At 35.8% G+C, this 16,946-nt stretch overlaps 1 protein-coding gene across 5 annotated transcripts in view; it reads left to right on the top strand.

Annotated features, from left to right (window-relative positions):
- LOC150108709 (endoplasmic reticulum transmembrane helix translocase) overlaps nucleotides 1–16,946 on the top strand; it is a 647,746-nt gene that overhangs the window by 104,612 nt on the left and 526,188 nt on the right. For all 5 annotated transcript variants that reach the window (XR_016548145.1, XR_016548143.1, XR_016548146.1 and 2 more), the window contains exon 2: nucleotides 2,733–2,822. Coding sequence is in view for 1 of the 5 variants with exons in the window: in XM_090390936.1 (XP_090247062.1) it covers nucleotides 2,733–2,822 (90 nt within the window). In the remaining 4 variants the exon portion in view is untranslated. The remainder of the gene's footprint in view (nucleotides 1–2,732; nucleotides 2,823–16,946) is intronic.

Here is a 16,946-nt window from a genome sequence, read left to right as displayed (position 1 = left end):
GTCAAGAATTAGTCCTAGTTCTTCCATGTCATTACAAAGGAGTACTGTATCATCAGCATACCTTAGATTACTGATCAATCTACCTCCTATTATAATTCCTGTCCTGAGCTCATCCAATGCTTCACGCATGATGTCCTCTGCATATATACTAAACAAGTGAGGAGAAAGTAAACATCCTTGTCTAACTCCTTTTCCAACTTAAAGTTAGGTAACTAAGATTATTTGAGGACTGTGTAAGTACTGCAGGTTGTGAAGGTAGATAGGTTGAGGAAGTATACAGTTGCAGCACTTTGTAAATAGAAGGGCTGATAAGAGAGACAAGTTATTGAGATGAGCTTACTGGATAGATATTAAATATCACAGGATTCTTCAAAGACTGTGGATAGTGTAAGGAGTGGTTTTTTACATAGTAATGATGGTGGATGATTGAAAATGCATTGCCAGAGCATATCACCAGTGCAAAGGACTTTAAATGAATTTAAAATGTGGTGCGACAGGTATTGTGGCATTTAGGATGCAACTCTGTCATGGATCTTTTGACTTCATGGAAATGTGCTGGAATAACAATAATAATGCTGTGTGTGTGTGTGTGTGTGTGTGTGTGTGTGTGTGTGTGTGTGTGTGTAGAAAGAGCATCTCTATCTGAAATATTTTGCATAGAGTTAGATTAACTGAAAAACATCATGAGGAAATTTTTCTTTTCTCTGATATCTGCTAAAGGATAACAAAGATTGTGAAACGTGAAGCCACTTCAATGCTAAGTTTATTAGAACACTGATTTTGCTTTCAGAGCAGAGGCATATAGGATGGAGTTTTCCATGTAGTGGTTAAGTGTTTAGCTAACTGGTATACCAGAAAATTCAGATTCTGATGACTGATAATGAATGTGAGAGTGATACCCCTCACAAAAGGCCATGATTAATTGTTAAAAATTATGTAATTAAAGAATTTAACTGTGATCTTTCTTGTGGATGTTAAAAATGAGTTTGTAAAGGGTTTTGTACATAATTTACAAAGCTTTATTTGTGGCATAACTGAGTTTATCTCACTTTTCTACTTTTAATCGACTTCTTGACCCTTAAGACATTGCCATTAGGTTCACTGGTCATGGACGTTTTGTGTGAATGTCTTTTTGTCATAGATAAATTTCCTTGCCTGATGCAAGACCACCCTATGTATAAACAGTTCCATGTTTATTGGTGTTCCATAGTATCTGACCTTAGTTCATCCATGTTGCTGATGAATTGTAGGTGAACATTCAGTTTGAGATCTACATTAAAAAAAAAACTTTTCAACATTGTGGTATTTTGGCATGTGGTAGTTGCAGTTGAAGAATCTTCATCGGCAAAATCATTTTCATATGTTTATCAAAAGGAATGCATCTTTTAAATTTCCATTCAAATTCATGAGTACATAAATTGCTTATTGCAAGAGAAATAACACTTTCTAATTTGAAAGCAGACCAGAATGAATGAAACAATGTTTTACTTTATACTTGCCTTTGCCTCTCTTAGCTGGCTGGTAGAGACAATCTTTACACTTGTGACGTGGTTCCTGTAAGTCACATCATAGGTTGAAGTACTGTAAGGCAAATCATATATTCCATTTATTGCTCTATTAAAAATTATAATTTTTATGAGTTTGTTATTCTATTTCTTTTTTATCACTTTTTATTGCATTTGACCACTGCTCATTACACATTTTCTCACTTTTTCATAATGGGCACCACTGTTATATGAAGGATATTCAAGGCATGACTGATACTGGTTGCCATTTCAACTTTAGCAAATTAATTACATTACTCTTCATTGCCATTTCTTCATTTCTTTTAGTTAGAAATGAAAGTATCACCATCACCAGAACTTTTTCTGGACAGTTTAAAGGTTGAGATCAAGTTGAAATAATTATGAACGTCTAATTTTCTCTGGTGTCAAGGCAGAAACACCAACACACATGTTGTCATGAGATAAACTCTTAGTTAGGAGAGTGGTTCACTCTTATTTCTGTGACACTGTTAACTGGAGGAGAAAAAAATAATTTTAAAAACATTATTATATTCCATGCACACTACTTTCAGAGAAAAATAATTTCTCAAAATTATGGAAACAATTTTCCTTAGTTGTATTTGGTTAATAACACAGATTAACTGGTTTTTAAATCATAAGACATGCAAACATCAAGAACTTTTTTGCTAAATTTTATTTTGTCCAGACCAGCTGAGTGTGTTAAATCATGTCTTAAATGTCATGGTGTGCCTCATGTCCATATCATGTTCCTTTATTAGTAAATGTCAGTAAGCCTGGATCATTGTAAATCGAAATGTCATCAGTCAAGGACTGCATGTATAATATGAAAAAAAAACTTGTTTACTTTATGACAAAAATAGAATTTATATGTTCATCTTTATTCTTATAATGCATGATACAAATAAAATTTAACCATTTCAGGCTTTTATCCAGAGTTCAAAAATACTTATAATAAAAACTAGTTATGATACTATTGATTAGCATTTATCACAAGTGCTGTGTAATTTTATTTCTATATCTTCTTTTCGTTGTAGAATCTTTCAGTTAGTAAATACAGTACTGTGTGTGTATATTCAAATACACAAATAATGTGCAGTTTAAACTATATTGTGTTGTATGTTTATTTGCATTTTATGCTCTTATTGAAGAATAAATGAATGACTTATATTGTATGTTCTAAGGCACTAAATTTTTTTTTCTCTGTAGGAAAAAAATGCATTGAAAGCTGCTCTGGCTAAAGTAGTCCCAACTCCTAATAATGGTTCTCCTCAGTTAGTTCGGTTGCATTTTGTAAAGGTAAGGTACATTACAAAAGTAAATTTATCTACATTAAGTGCATTATAATCATGAGCCATTTTTAATTATCACAAAAGATTAACTTCTGATATCTGCAAAAGTACTGTTGAATTGATCTAATTTAGTATTCATTTATTTTTCTTTTTTTTTTTTTCACCATCTGTTATGTTAAATAGTTACATTTTGACATTTATTAATGAGGATGCTGTATAAAACCTTATACTAAGAACTTAAGGTTAACATCATTTGTTTGGGAACGTGAGCATTATATTAAAAAATGTTTAATTTTCTTGACCAAAAAGCCCTGGAATGATTTTAATGGGATTGTATTGATCAAGTGCATATAATAAACAATTATGTTATACCAACTAGTTTCACCAACTAAGGCTGTTGGCATCTTCAGGGTACATAACTGATGTAAGGCACCAAAAAGTAAAAAACTGTTACAAACTATAATTAACCGATTCCAATTGTATTAAACAAAGAACAGAGTGCGTGCAATACATGCATAGAGTGTGCATGATATCACTTGTTGTTATTTAGGAATGTTCTATAATTGGCACTATAATTCAGTTCTGGCGAGTTGAGGGATCTAATAAGGGTCTTCCAGATCACAGGCAAGATTAGTCCTTGGTTCCTGTCAAGGTTTTGTATACAGCGGGCAACTGTTGTGGCCTCCTTAAAAATTCGGGAGTGAAAATCCTCCTCCATGTAAGGAATTGTGCTTACATGGAGGATTCTATCCCACTCTATGGTATGGTTCGTTCTTGAGAAATGAAAAGCTAACCCCGATTTTTCTTCTCTGTTATTATTGATGTTACATATTTGTTCTTTTTGCCTGATTTCAAGGCGCCTTGAAGTTTGGCCGATGTAATTCAAACCGCACGAGCAGGGTATGTTATAAACTCCAGCATATTTGGAGAAATGATGGCTATCTTTTGGAGATCTTAAGAATTGTCTAATTGTTTCTGTGGGCTTAACATTATTTATTTTGGAATGTGAACATTATATTGTTTGTGTTATAAATGTGATTGTGCTAATAACCATTTAAGCTGATATCTTTCCACTCTGAAATTATAGCCACCAGGATGCTGTCAGAACAACATGTGTTGTTTGTTAGAAATACTCGGGTTTCGGTATTGCCAAAGATGTGGGAAATGTTATCAAAATCTTTCAATCAATGCTGAGTAGAAGAATCTTAAGTAGTTCTATCTAAGAATCAGCTCACATGAAGCTGGTTGTCAGGAAACTCAGATATCAAAGTAACTAATGCTATGTTTGTAAGCTTGTTTTCTTCGTTTGTGTATTTGCTGGATGAAAATTCTTGTATTTCTGTATGAGACTGTATAGTAAAACACACCCTCTTTTGTTGTGATAGGAATCCTAACCAACCAGAAGACATATCTCTACTGATTCTGGTAGGAAAACTTAGGTCCTAATCTTATCTAGATATGAAAGGATTATATAATACAGATAAATTGTTCAGAGAATATCTGCAGCTGAACAGAGATAGCAGATTCTCTATATAGGGTTAACTGCTTTTCATTTATTGGTTAGGTTTCTGTAAAGCAAAAGTTACTTAGCCACAGCAAATCCTTGGTCCCCCTAACATATTTAAGGGAAGATTAGATAAATCTTGATATATAAACATAAATAAATTGATATATAAATTAAGAGAGCTTCTAGTTGGGAGCATATATTACCTTTGTTACAAAACCACAATTATTTATTGTCTTTTAGACTATTTATTGCCACTTTATATTGCCATAACTGAAAACCATAGTTATTACTATGGTTTTCAGCTATGTGGCCTAACTGTATGTTATTCCTAGTATTGTTTGAACTACTGTACTGATGATGTCCCAAGATACTTGGGATGAAATATTTACAAATTAAATAGTCATTACTGTGGTTAGTACGTGTGTTTTTAGCAATGAATTCACTGCAGGTTTCATTATATAAAAACATAGCTATTACTGAGATGAACATTCAGCTATTCCAAAGAAGTCTGAAGATTTATCTTGTATATTATAACTCATTATAATGACTTATCTGTATTAAAGTAATGGTCATGATTTGTAAATACAGTTGTTTGTTTATAACTGATTCATTGGATAGAAATTGGTTGTTGGATAGAAATGGTACTATTTAGTTAACAGCAGACATGAAAAGTTCACAATGTAGTAATTGCTCTAGTATAAAAACATGGTTGTCGTCTCTTGCTCTATCTTTGGATGATTACTGCAAAAATAGTCTGGATTAAATTAAAAACTTCTTTTTATGTTCTACTTAATTAATCAGATGTTACTAAATGCAAACTTGAGCTGCAGATTTTTATCCATCTTAATAATAGCTATGCTTTCTTTTGTAATTCTCTATATTTTTTTATGGGAACCTTACTCGATGAAAATTGTAAACCTGTGACATACTAGCATTCTGTAGGATTAATATTATATAAGCTAGAAACCATGATTTAGAAAATTATAATAGTCTTATTTTTTTACGACTTTGCCAGCCTGGTTGGTTGAGTGGTTACTTGGCCACCAAGTAACCACTTGGTAACTGGTTGGTTGGAGAGCTTACTCGCTCTTCAACCAACAGGTTGCATGTTTGAATCCCTCTGTGGGCATAGATGTTTGTGATTATCTTTAGGTGGGAGATGAATTTCATTGCCTGGTGTGAGACCACTGCCCTGTGTATTTGGAGGCCTGAAGTGGCTTGTGTTTGGTCTCTAGAGCAGGGTTTCTGTGCTATGTAAACATTTAAAAAAAAAATTACTATATATATATATATATATATATATCATCATGCGTAATGCGTATCAAGGATTTAGGCCTAGCATGGCCTGTTCCCTTAGAAGTTATCGTTTAAGAGGACGTCCTGGTTTTCTTTTTCCTAATGGCTTGTACTTTAAGGTTTGTTTTGGTAATCTTTCTGTTTTCATTCTTTGAACGTGTTCCATCCATTTATGTTTATATTTTTAAATTTTTTCTATTACTGGTTCTTGGTTTAATTCTTTCATAATTTCTTCGTTTCTTTTGTGATCAGCATACAATATATATATATATATATATATATATATATATACAGGGTGTTCGGGATAAATTTGACAGTTTCGTAAGGAAAAAGAAAATCTTCTTTGTATCTATTAAATTTAATGAATTGACAAAAAAACATTACAGGCAGAGTTAATTACAATACTATCAACAAGATTTACTCAAAATAACCACCATTAGCATCGATCACAGCTTCAATTCTGCTTCGGAACCTCGAACAAGCTGATGCTACAGTCTCCCTGGGAAGGGCCGCAAAAACTGTTTTAATTTTATCCATTAACTGGGCTTTTGTATTACTGGAAGTGCGATTGGTGTCTTTTTCAACTGCGCCCCATACAAAATAATCCATGGGGTTAAGGTCTGGGGAGTTTGGAGGCCAAACATTTGGACTGGTGAAGTCGTAGAAATTTTCAGACAACCATTTTTGACTTTTCCCAGAGGTGTGGCAAGGGGCCGAATCCTGCTGCCATACATACGGCCTACCATTGGCTACCCTTGTTATCCAAGGCTTGACTACAGTTAGCAACTCCACGAACAAAGCCCGAATTCCAATGCCAGGGTTCTTCAACACCTGTTCCTGCAGATTTGCGATGAATTCTGCTGTACGAACGCAATCAGATCGTCTGCTAGGGATCTTTCTTCTTGCTACATCCTCGTAGTCACCATTGCAAGTCTCTAGTTCATGCCTGATTGTTTTTACTGTATTCAGGGAGCATTGGGCAGCAGTCGTAATATCCTTATTTTGATGGCGGGCACGAATCATCATGATACAAGTTATTCTCTTCCATGATTCAGGTGGGTTCCAGCTATCCATCCTTTCTGACATCTTGTATATGAATGAAGAAGTGTCCAAACTTTTAAATGAAGAGAAGTGTGTGTTAATACATGTAACTTACGGAAAAATATAATTAATTATAAATATGTCAAATTTATCCCGAACACCCTGTATATATATATATTGTATGTTTTTTATTAAGAATTGAATGACTAAAACCGAGATTTAAGTAAAAAAAAAGGTTTTAATATAAAAACACTACTAGTTTCGGCCTGTAACAGCCTTCTTCAGGTGACATAAAATAAAGAAAAAACACTAAACATTGAAGGTTAAAAGACTATGAACAACATATTCAATCTATACATAATTAGCATGAAAACATTATAGTTGTATTTGAAGCTGTTCTTTCGTTTGTTGCATTGTTGGGAGAGTGCGTGCTTGCAGCCTCACATGAACACCAGTACATGATTACATCTGAATGACTATCTGGGAGGTTGTAGCTCAAGCTGTTAATTAGATGAACAGGACTGAAGATGATTTCTCTAGATTCTACTATTTTTCTCTCTAGTTCGTCACTGCAATGGAAGATGTTAGTAGATTTTTCCCAGCAGACTTTGTGACTTTGATTTTCATCATTAGGATTAGCCGAGAAAAGGATACGACTTGATAATGCACTTGCTCGCTGTCTCTTGTAAGTAATGTCCCTCATGTGTTCTTCCATATGCAATTCGACAGATTTGTCTGTCTGCCCAAAATAAGGAATATCACAATCACACAATATTTAATATACACCAGGGTACTTGAGTTGGTGATGACAAGGTTTTGGGTGGCTTATTAAGAAACGGATCTTTGGAAGTGGAGTGAACAAGATTCTGATATTGTATTTTCTTAGAACTTTTGCTAATTTATGTGAACAGTACTTATGTAAGGAATAGATATATTGTCTTTGAATCTATTTGTTTCTTCTGAGTGATGACTAGGAGGATTAAGAAGGAATTTTTCAATGATTTTCTTGGAATATCCATTAACTTCGAAAGAAGTTTTCAGATGGTTTATTTCTGTAAGAAGTTCATTTGGGTCATCAAGAAGAGAACAGGCTCTATGTCCCAAGGTGGAAATTATTCCAAGCTTATGAAGAGGGAAATGATGGGACTGACTGTGCAAATATCTGTTGGTATGTGTGGGCTTTCTATATATCGATATTTTGAGTTTACCAGAAGAGCGAGTCAGTTTGACATCAAGAAAAAGCAAGGAATTATCCGTTTCAAGCTTGGCAGTAAACTTAATACTTTGATGTCGGCTATTGAGATGTTCGAGGAAAACCATAAGAGAATCATGTCCATGGCTCCAAATAATGAAGACATCATCTACATAGCATTTCCAAACTTTAGGTGTTAAAATAAAGGAAGAGATAGCCTTGGTTACAAAATCCTCTAAGTAAATATTTGCGAGTACAGGGGATAAAGGATTACCCATAGCCAGCCCATGATTTTGTTTGTATATATTATCTTCAAATTTGAAGTAACCGGACCTGATGCAATGTGTAAGCAAGACTAACATTTTTTTGGATAACTTGTCATTGAGTAATGTTAGGACTTCATCTGTTGGGACATTAGTGAACAGAGAAGTTAAGTCCAAGCTAGCCATGATGTCATCTTCATTAACTGTAATATCCTTGATGTATGTAACAAATTCTGTAGTTTCAAGTAACAAGTTCTTGATAAAGGATGGTGACTTGCCTGAAAAACTTTTTAGGTATTTGGCAAGATATTTTGAAAGATTGTACGTAGGAGAATTGATACCTTCTACAATTGGGCATAATGGGGTGTTCTCTTTATGGATTTTAGGAACACCATATATGCGAGGAATTAACGGATGGAGAGAGCGTAGAGATAAACAAACGTTTCGGGATAATTCATTTTGGGCAGACAGACAAATCTGTCGAATTGCCTATGGAAGAACACATGAGAGACATTACTTACAAGAGACAGTGAGCGAGTGCATTATCAAGTCATATCCTTTTCTCGGCTAATCCTAATGATGAAAACCAAAGTCACAAAGTCTGCTGGGAAAAATCTACTAACATCTTCCGTTGCAGTGACGAACTAGAGAGAAAAATCGTGGAATCTAGAGAAATCATCTTCAATCCTGTTCATCTAAATAACAACTTGAGCTACAACCTCGCAGATAGTCATTCAGCTGTAATCATGTACTGGCATTCACGTGAGGCTGCAAGCACGCACTTTTCCAACAATGCAACAACGAAAGAACAGCTTCAAATACAACTACAACATTTTCATGCTAATTATGTATAGAAACTGTCTATGTTGTTCATAGTCTTTTAACCTTCAATGTTTAGTGTTTTTTCTTTATTTTATAAAGTCACCTGAAGAAGGCTGTTATGGGCCGAAACTAGTAGTGCTTTTTATATTAAAACCTTTTTACTTAAATCTTGGTTCTAGTCATTCAATTCTTAATAAAACTATCTTTGTTAACCGAGTTAATGATCATTCTGTTATATTGTATGTTGTATGTATATTTTATGTACATACAATAGATATATACAATATATATATTTTTTGTGTCCATTTTTATCAATTTAATATATATATTTATAAAAAATTGATAAAAATATACAAAAAATTGTTAGCTCACTCCCTTTATAAATGTATTATTGGTTTGTTAATAACGTTTCATGGGTGTCAACCATATAAAAAAAAAAACACTTCACACCTCTACTACAGATGTTTGTACTCACTTACAGAAGTGAGTACAAATCTCACTCTGCCACAGTGAGATTTGTACTCACGACTTCTTCATTATGTTAACAAGCATCTGTGATATAGTGAGATTTGTACTCATGAGCTCTTCATTATGATGCAAAGATATTTGCATGACTAAGCAAACTAATAGATGTGTATTAAACATTGACAGCTACCCCTGCCGAGTAAACTCATATTATTAACTTATTAATACTATGATATTAATACTTTCTGCCAGTTAGTTGAGAACAACAATAATTCTGGCAGCGCTAAAATATGAAAATTTAATTTAAAAAAAAAGGAAATAAAAAGGATTGCGGAAATTACAGAGGAATATCCTTATCAAATACATGCTATAAAGTATATCTCGATATAATCAAAATAAATTAACCGCATGGGCTGAGGAAATTATTGGAAAAGAACAATGCGGCTTTAGGAAAGGAAGATCTTGCACAGATCCCACATTTACACTCAAACAAATTATAGAAAAAAGAATAGAATAACATATATGGCCTTCCTGGATTATGAGAAAGCATATGATCAGATGAACAGAATAAAATTAATCACTGTACTGTATGAATTGAAAGCTCCACCTCAAACCACAACAGCAATAACAAATATAATGGAAGAAAGCTATATTAAAATTAATAATGAAACAATCAAAAAAATTAAAACCAATAGATGTCTCATTCAAGGAAGTGGATTATCACCAATACTCTTCAATATATATATATATATATATATATATATGGAAAAAATTTCAAGAGAGTGGAGGGAAAATAAAATCATAAGAATTAAAACAGGGAAATAAAGAATTAACCAGCCTTTTGTATGCTGATAATCAAGTTATTTTTGCTGAAAACGAAGACCAATTACAAAAAAACTACTCGTTTTGAACAAAGTAATACAACAGTATGTCATGAAAATCTCAATAAATAAAAAGAAATCAATAGCATTTCAAGGTAAAGAAATTAAAAGATGCAGACTAGTCTTCCACAACAAAGTAATAGAACAAGTGAACAAATTTAATTATCTAGGAAATTACATAAGCCCCAATGGAGAAATTGCCATTGCATATAAAAAGCAAAAATTTCCAGTCATTGGAACTTTGAACAGACTCTTCAATAAACAGATGTCTAGAACAACCCAAAAACTATATAAAATAATAGCCAAACCAATTCTGAAATATGGCAGTGAAACATGGACTTGAGGAGAATGAGATAAAGGACAAGTGGAAGCTGCAGAAATGAAGTTCTTAAGACTGCTTGCAGGCTATAAAAGAATAGACAAGATAAGAAATGAAGAAATAAGAAAACAGTTATCCATAATTAACATAGCAGAAGACATCACAAACTATAGAAAGAACTGGAAAAACCATGTAGAAAGAATGGATCAGGACAGATGACCAAATATTGTCTGGAAATATAAACCAAAGGGGGGGGGGGGGCTGATCGAGAGGAAGACCCAGGAGGAGAAGAAGACTTTTGAAGAAGCAGAAGACTTTTGAAACCCTTGAAAATGTTTCAGGCAAACAATTGCCTAACACGCAAAGCCAAGAAGAAGCTAAAATGTGCTAAAATTAAATTCTAGCAGTGAGATTCGTTTTGCTGCTGGAATTTGATTTATTGATTTAATTTATACAACTACTGTTGTAACGAAAGGCAGGTGTGCATTCTGATTAATGGATATGCTTACTGAATAATAACAAATACACTGAACAATAGTGAAGATGATTGTTGTCATATGGAAATGTAACCAACTCTTTTATTTGTATGCTTTCATGTATTATGTGTTAAGGCTTAAGACTAAGTTCTGGGAGGAACTTAGGCTTAAGGGACAAAATATCACTGAAAAATGATCAACATTGATCGTGGATCAACACAGATCATATAAAAATCATAGTCCAACAAAATATAAAGAGGTTCAGAAAATTATTAAAGGCAAGATCAAAGAAGCAAAAGAAATCTGGATGAATGTAAAGAAATAGAAATTCTACAGGAAAAGCATGACATTTAATCTATACAAAAGGCTGAAAGAGACCTCAGGTATATTTAAGAAAAACAACTATGTATTCTTCGAAGCAAAAAGTGAGAAATAATATCCAAAAAGGATGACAAAATACAAGAATGGGTGAAATATGTAGAAGAACTCTTTACTGATAACAGACACAACCCAGAAAATACTGGTAGAATGTCCGCTGAACTCAGCTAAAAATGGTAAAGCCTTAGATCCTTCTAAACTAGATACCCTTTGCCAATCCAATCCTAAATTATTCATTGAACAGGTGTAGGAGGGTCTGAAGCATATATGGAATTATAGGTGTATGCTGTGTGTACATTGCTATTATGATGCACAGGCATTGAAAAATGAAAATAAAGGACAGCTGCATCCTATCTCATTTCAATAAAAGATACATATGGCTAAAATAAAAGATGTCTGGCAAACCCTAGTCACAAATCACATAGACCAAAATTTAAACATATCTTACTGCAAAATATTTGAATTTATTTTTTTCTTTAAATTCAATACAGTGGGACAAAATCTCATTCTTGATGTTTGTGTTAAATAATGAAGAAATTCTCAGAAATAATTTTTCTTTCTGAACTAATTTGACTTAAAAGTAACCTAATCAGGAGTAAAAGAATTATTTTCAAGAAAACAAATACTGCAATACAGGTAAATGAGGTAGGCAACTGGAAGCATTTAATTAAACAACCTCACAAACGTATAATGCCACAACTACTGGCATGGGAATGAACTTTTTCATTGCCCTCTTGGTGGTCTGTAAAAGCAAAGTGCAGTGCTGCATTGTTTATTTCCCACAAAGACAGGTTTAGTTTGGAAATGAATTAGAAATCCAGGTGTAGGCATGATGCCTAGGTTGTTTTATATGAGAAGATCCATGAGAGGTATCGGTGGGAGAGAAAATCCAGTGTGCCTAACTGATCTTATATAGAATAAAGACATTCTTGCATAAATACTGTTACAACTTCCACACACACACACCATTGCACTTCCAACAGAATTATGCAAGTCCAGTTTCATTGGTGGCTCTCTACGAAGCCAACATTTGCATGTTTATCAGTAGAGAGAGTTGTCAAGCTGTACGAGTTAACATGCAGTTGGGAAATTGTGAGCTGTTATTATTAACTGTAATAGCACTTCACAAGGTTGAAATGCAGCCACCTGTTATTTTCAACATGCTGAAAACACATGGGATCAGTAGGATTTTTTATGTATCAGATTATTAATTAACTGTTATAACAATAATGAAGATGTATCTGACTGCCAAAGAACAGGTTGACCACACTGCATGAGGACAAAAGAACAGCTTGTGAGAGCTATGAAGGCACACCTCCGCCATAATCCTTGCAGAGGTGTTCCTTAAAAATAATGGCCATATCTGGCATCCTTAATACAGATGAAACTTCCTAATCAGAGTTTTCTCGAACATTCCTTTTGAATGTAAATAGCAAATTCTTCTTTTATTCACTAAATGCTTATTGACAGTCTTAACTCTTCCAATAAAAAAAAACTTACAGTTCCACGATTCCTTTTTCGGAATATACTATTATTTTCCTCCGACTGTCACAATAAAACTTAAGTTCCTCTGAATCTAAATATCTGCCAGCCTGTGTTCTAAATTCCTCCCGAACGCTATCCTGTTTACAGCTGTTACTCAGATACTGAACGCTTTCCTTGTTAGCTGTCAATCACACATCCAACTTCTCGGTGAGCATGCGCACTCCTTGAAAATGGCAAGCGAGAAACTAGGTGTAATGGTTGGCATGTTGTCTCCGTTAGCGACAAGAGAATGTCTTCATAAAACACAACTTTTGATAATTTTAAATTACAATAACATTCTTGTAAGTAATACAAATATCAAATCTGGTAAGTACATCAATTTTTTGACTTCTTTACATATCACCTTTGACAAAACAATTTCCATAATGGGTACATCGCAAGTGCCGACAATGCGTGTTATGAAAACAAAACTAATAAATATTTTAACATAAACAATTTGTAAAAATATTCAGAATTTTAATTGATTATTTTTACAGTTTCATAAACTTTGGGTGTGCTTGAAGGGAAAAGGGAGGGACATTTTGAACATTCAGTTCTACTATATGTGCATTATACATATTATACATGTGGTTTGTATATGCTGGAAGCTGTAAATGATTTATGGATTAAAGGTTTATGCACCATTCAAGTTGTAGCAGTATTTATGGCTAAACTAGTTAATTAGTTGCTTGACTGAAAGTGTTAGAAGCTTGCACATTCCAGAACATTTCCAGTGTTAAGTTTTTTAAAATATCACTGGAATGGATAGGGTTTTCTCTTTGAAGGCTGAATTTGAGGTGAGTGAACTGTGACTAATATTGGCACAGTTTGTAGGGAAATCCATTGCCACTGATCCTTTCAAGCCTTTTATTCTTCTTCTTCTTCTGCAGCTTCTCCCACTTAAGTGGGGTCACTGTTTGTAACGAGTCTCCTCCACACCTTCCTGTCTTGGGCTGTCACCACATCCAGGTTCTTCATCTTCAAGTCCTCTTCTACCAGCTCCCTCCATATCTTCTTTGGCCGCCCACGCTTCCGCCTTCCTTGCACATCCATCTGCATGACCCTTCTTCCCACATATTTGTCCTCCCTCCTCATCACATGATCAAACCATCTCAACCTTGCCTCCTGTATTTTTGCTCCTAAGTTCATAACTTTCACCGTTCCCCTGACATAGTCATTTCTCAAACGATCCTTTCTGGTCACACCGCACATCCACCTAAGCATTCTCATCTCTGCTACTTCCATCCTGCTGATGTTATTTTTCCTCAGGGCCACAGTTTCTATAGCGTACATCATAGCTGGCCTCACTACTGTCCTATAGATTTTGCCTTCAGATTGATCGACACCCTCTTATCGCATAACACTCCAGCCATCTCCCTCCAGTTCCTCCAACCTGCTTGTATCCTCCATCTCACTTCCTTCTCATCCCCTCCATCTTCTTCCACTGTTGAACCTAAGTATCTGAAGTCCCTCACCTTCCTGATGACATTTCCTTCCAGCTCCAGATCTGTCTCCTCCCCCCCCCACTGTGCAACACATATACCCCGTCTTACTTCTGCTCAGTCTCATACCTCTCTCTTCCATTATATTTCTCCATCTTTCCAGTTTAGTTCCCGCTTCTTCTCTTGAATCTGCACACAGCAAGATGTCATCTGCATACAACATTGTCCAAGGCGCATCTTCTCTCACCTCCTCCGTCACCACCTCCATCACAATGTTAAACAGAAACGGACTTAATGCTGACCCTTGATGAAAGCCAACTGTTACTTGAAAACTTTCTGTCTGTCCCAGACAAGCTTGAACACTTGTCTTCACATTTCTGTACATCTCCCGCACCTATTTCTCCGGAATCTTCTTCTCCCTCAGACACCTCCAGACTTCTTGCCTTGGCACTCTGTCGTATGCTTTCTCCAGATCAATAAATGCCAGATGTAACTCCCGTTGTTTCTCTCGAAACTATTCCATCATCTGCCGTAACCCAAAGATAGCATCTGTTGTTGATCTTCCAGGCATGAAGCCAAATTGTTCCTTTGCAATCTCCACCTCCTTCCTCAATCTTCCATCAAGAACCCTTTCTAGGATTTTCATTGTGTGGGACATCAACTTTATTCCTCTGTAATTTTTACAGTCTTGTGCATCCCCTTTACCCTTGTAGATGGGGACAAGAGTACTCTCCCTCCATTCCTCGGGTATATTTTCCTGTTGGGAAATTTTTACGAACAGGTCCCACAGCAGGTCAATTCCCTCTTCCCCAATTGCCTTCTATGCCTCCACTGGAATCCTGTCAGGGCCCACCGATTTTCCATTCCTCATCCTCTTCATGGCCTCCGTCACTTCCACTCTACTGATGTTCTGCACCATCCCCTCAGAAGGCTGCCCATCTTCTCTGTGAGTCCTTGCATTTTGCTTATTCAAAAGTCCCTCAAAGTATATTCTCCATCTGTTTTTTGTGTCCACATCCCTCCATAATACTCTTCCTTCAGCGTCTTTGATCTGCCTCACATGTAAGATGTCCTTTGCTGCTTTATTTCTACATTTTGCTAGTTAGTAAATTTTTCTCTGTCCTTCCTTTGTTTCTAATTGATCATACAGATCTTGATATGCCATGGCCTTTGCATGTGCCACAACTCTCTTGGCTTCTTGCTTTTTCTCTCTCTCTCTGTACACCTCTCTGTCCTCTTCCACTCTTGACTCATCCCACTTCTGCTTTGCCTTCCTCTTAGCTGTCACTGCCACTTGTACATTATTATTCCACCACCAACCCTCCTCCTGCTCTCTAATCTTTCCAGATGTCTCACCAAGCACCTCGATTGCACAGCTCAGGATTACTTTTGAATTATGTTTCCACCAATCCTGTACACTTTCCAGTCCATCCGAAATCCTCTCTAACACCCTCCTCCCTAAAACGATTCCTCACACTCTTCTTTTAAGCGAAACCACTTAATTGTCTTAATCCCATGGCTTCCAGAGGTTCTTATCTTCGATCTTATTTTAAAGTCTGTGCAAATCAGTGTTGCTGTGCCACTTGATCTGTTGGAATTACTTTACAATTTGTCACAACCTTAAGATGTTTTTTTCTAGTTAAAATGTAGTCATTTGTGAACTGTTGTTACCACTCCTAAATGTTATCAAATGTCCTTTCCTCTTGTAGAAAAACAAGTTCACAATTGCCAGATCAAATGCTACTGCAAAGTCCACAACCCTCTCTCCTTCCTGGTTCATCATTCCCACTCCGTGGCCACCATGCACTCTTTCACAGTCTCTATTCTGTCTCCCTATGTGTCCGTTCATGTCTCCTCCAACAATCACCATCTCATTTTCTTTCAGTTCCCTCATTTCTTCATCTAACATGTTCCAGAACTGATCTTTCTCCTCTGCTGTACAGCCAACTTGTGGGGCATATACACATAATACGACCACCCGCACTTCTCCAAGACCCAATTTCATTTGCGTGATCCTGTCGTTCTTTCTATCCACTTCCAGTACTTTGCCCTTCATTCAGACACACACCACAGTTCCTACACCATTTTTTCCCTCGTTATTCGCTCCAGAGTAGAAAAATTTATATCCATCTCCCAGTTCCTTTGCCTTTCCCCCCTTCCACCCTGTCTCCTGCACACACACAATGTTCAGCTTCCTCATCATGTCTGCCACCTCTCTTCCCCTTCCAGTCATGCTTCCAACAAGTGTTCTTATTCACAACATCCTCTCCACCTGCTGGGCTCGCTTCTTTCACCGCACCCGCCCTTGATGCGGTAGCCCTCGTCCATTTCTCAAAGCTGTAGGGCGATGTGGCTGCGCGTCGCCTAAGGGGTACCCCCTAATCCTTATATCATTTTCTCTTTGACTCATATCATAGCTAGAGCTGGTAGTGAAGTTTTATGACTGGATGCCCTTCCTGACATCAACCCTCGCCATTTATCTGGGCTTGGGACCGGCACCTATTGAGGCTAGCTTGTCTCCTTCG

The sequence above is a fragment of the Typopeltis vanoorti genome, chromosome 3, assembly GCF_054136105.1.
Source record: "Typopeltis vanoorti isolate ZY-2024b chromosome 3, IOZ_Tvanoo_1.0, whole genome shotgun sequence".
Taxonomy (NCBI): domain Eukaryota; kingdom Metazoa; phylum Arthropoda; class Arachnida; order Uropygi; family Thelyphonidae; genus Typopeltis; species Typopeltis vanoorti.
This window is presented reverse-complemented; position numbering and strand designations above follow the sequence as displayed.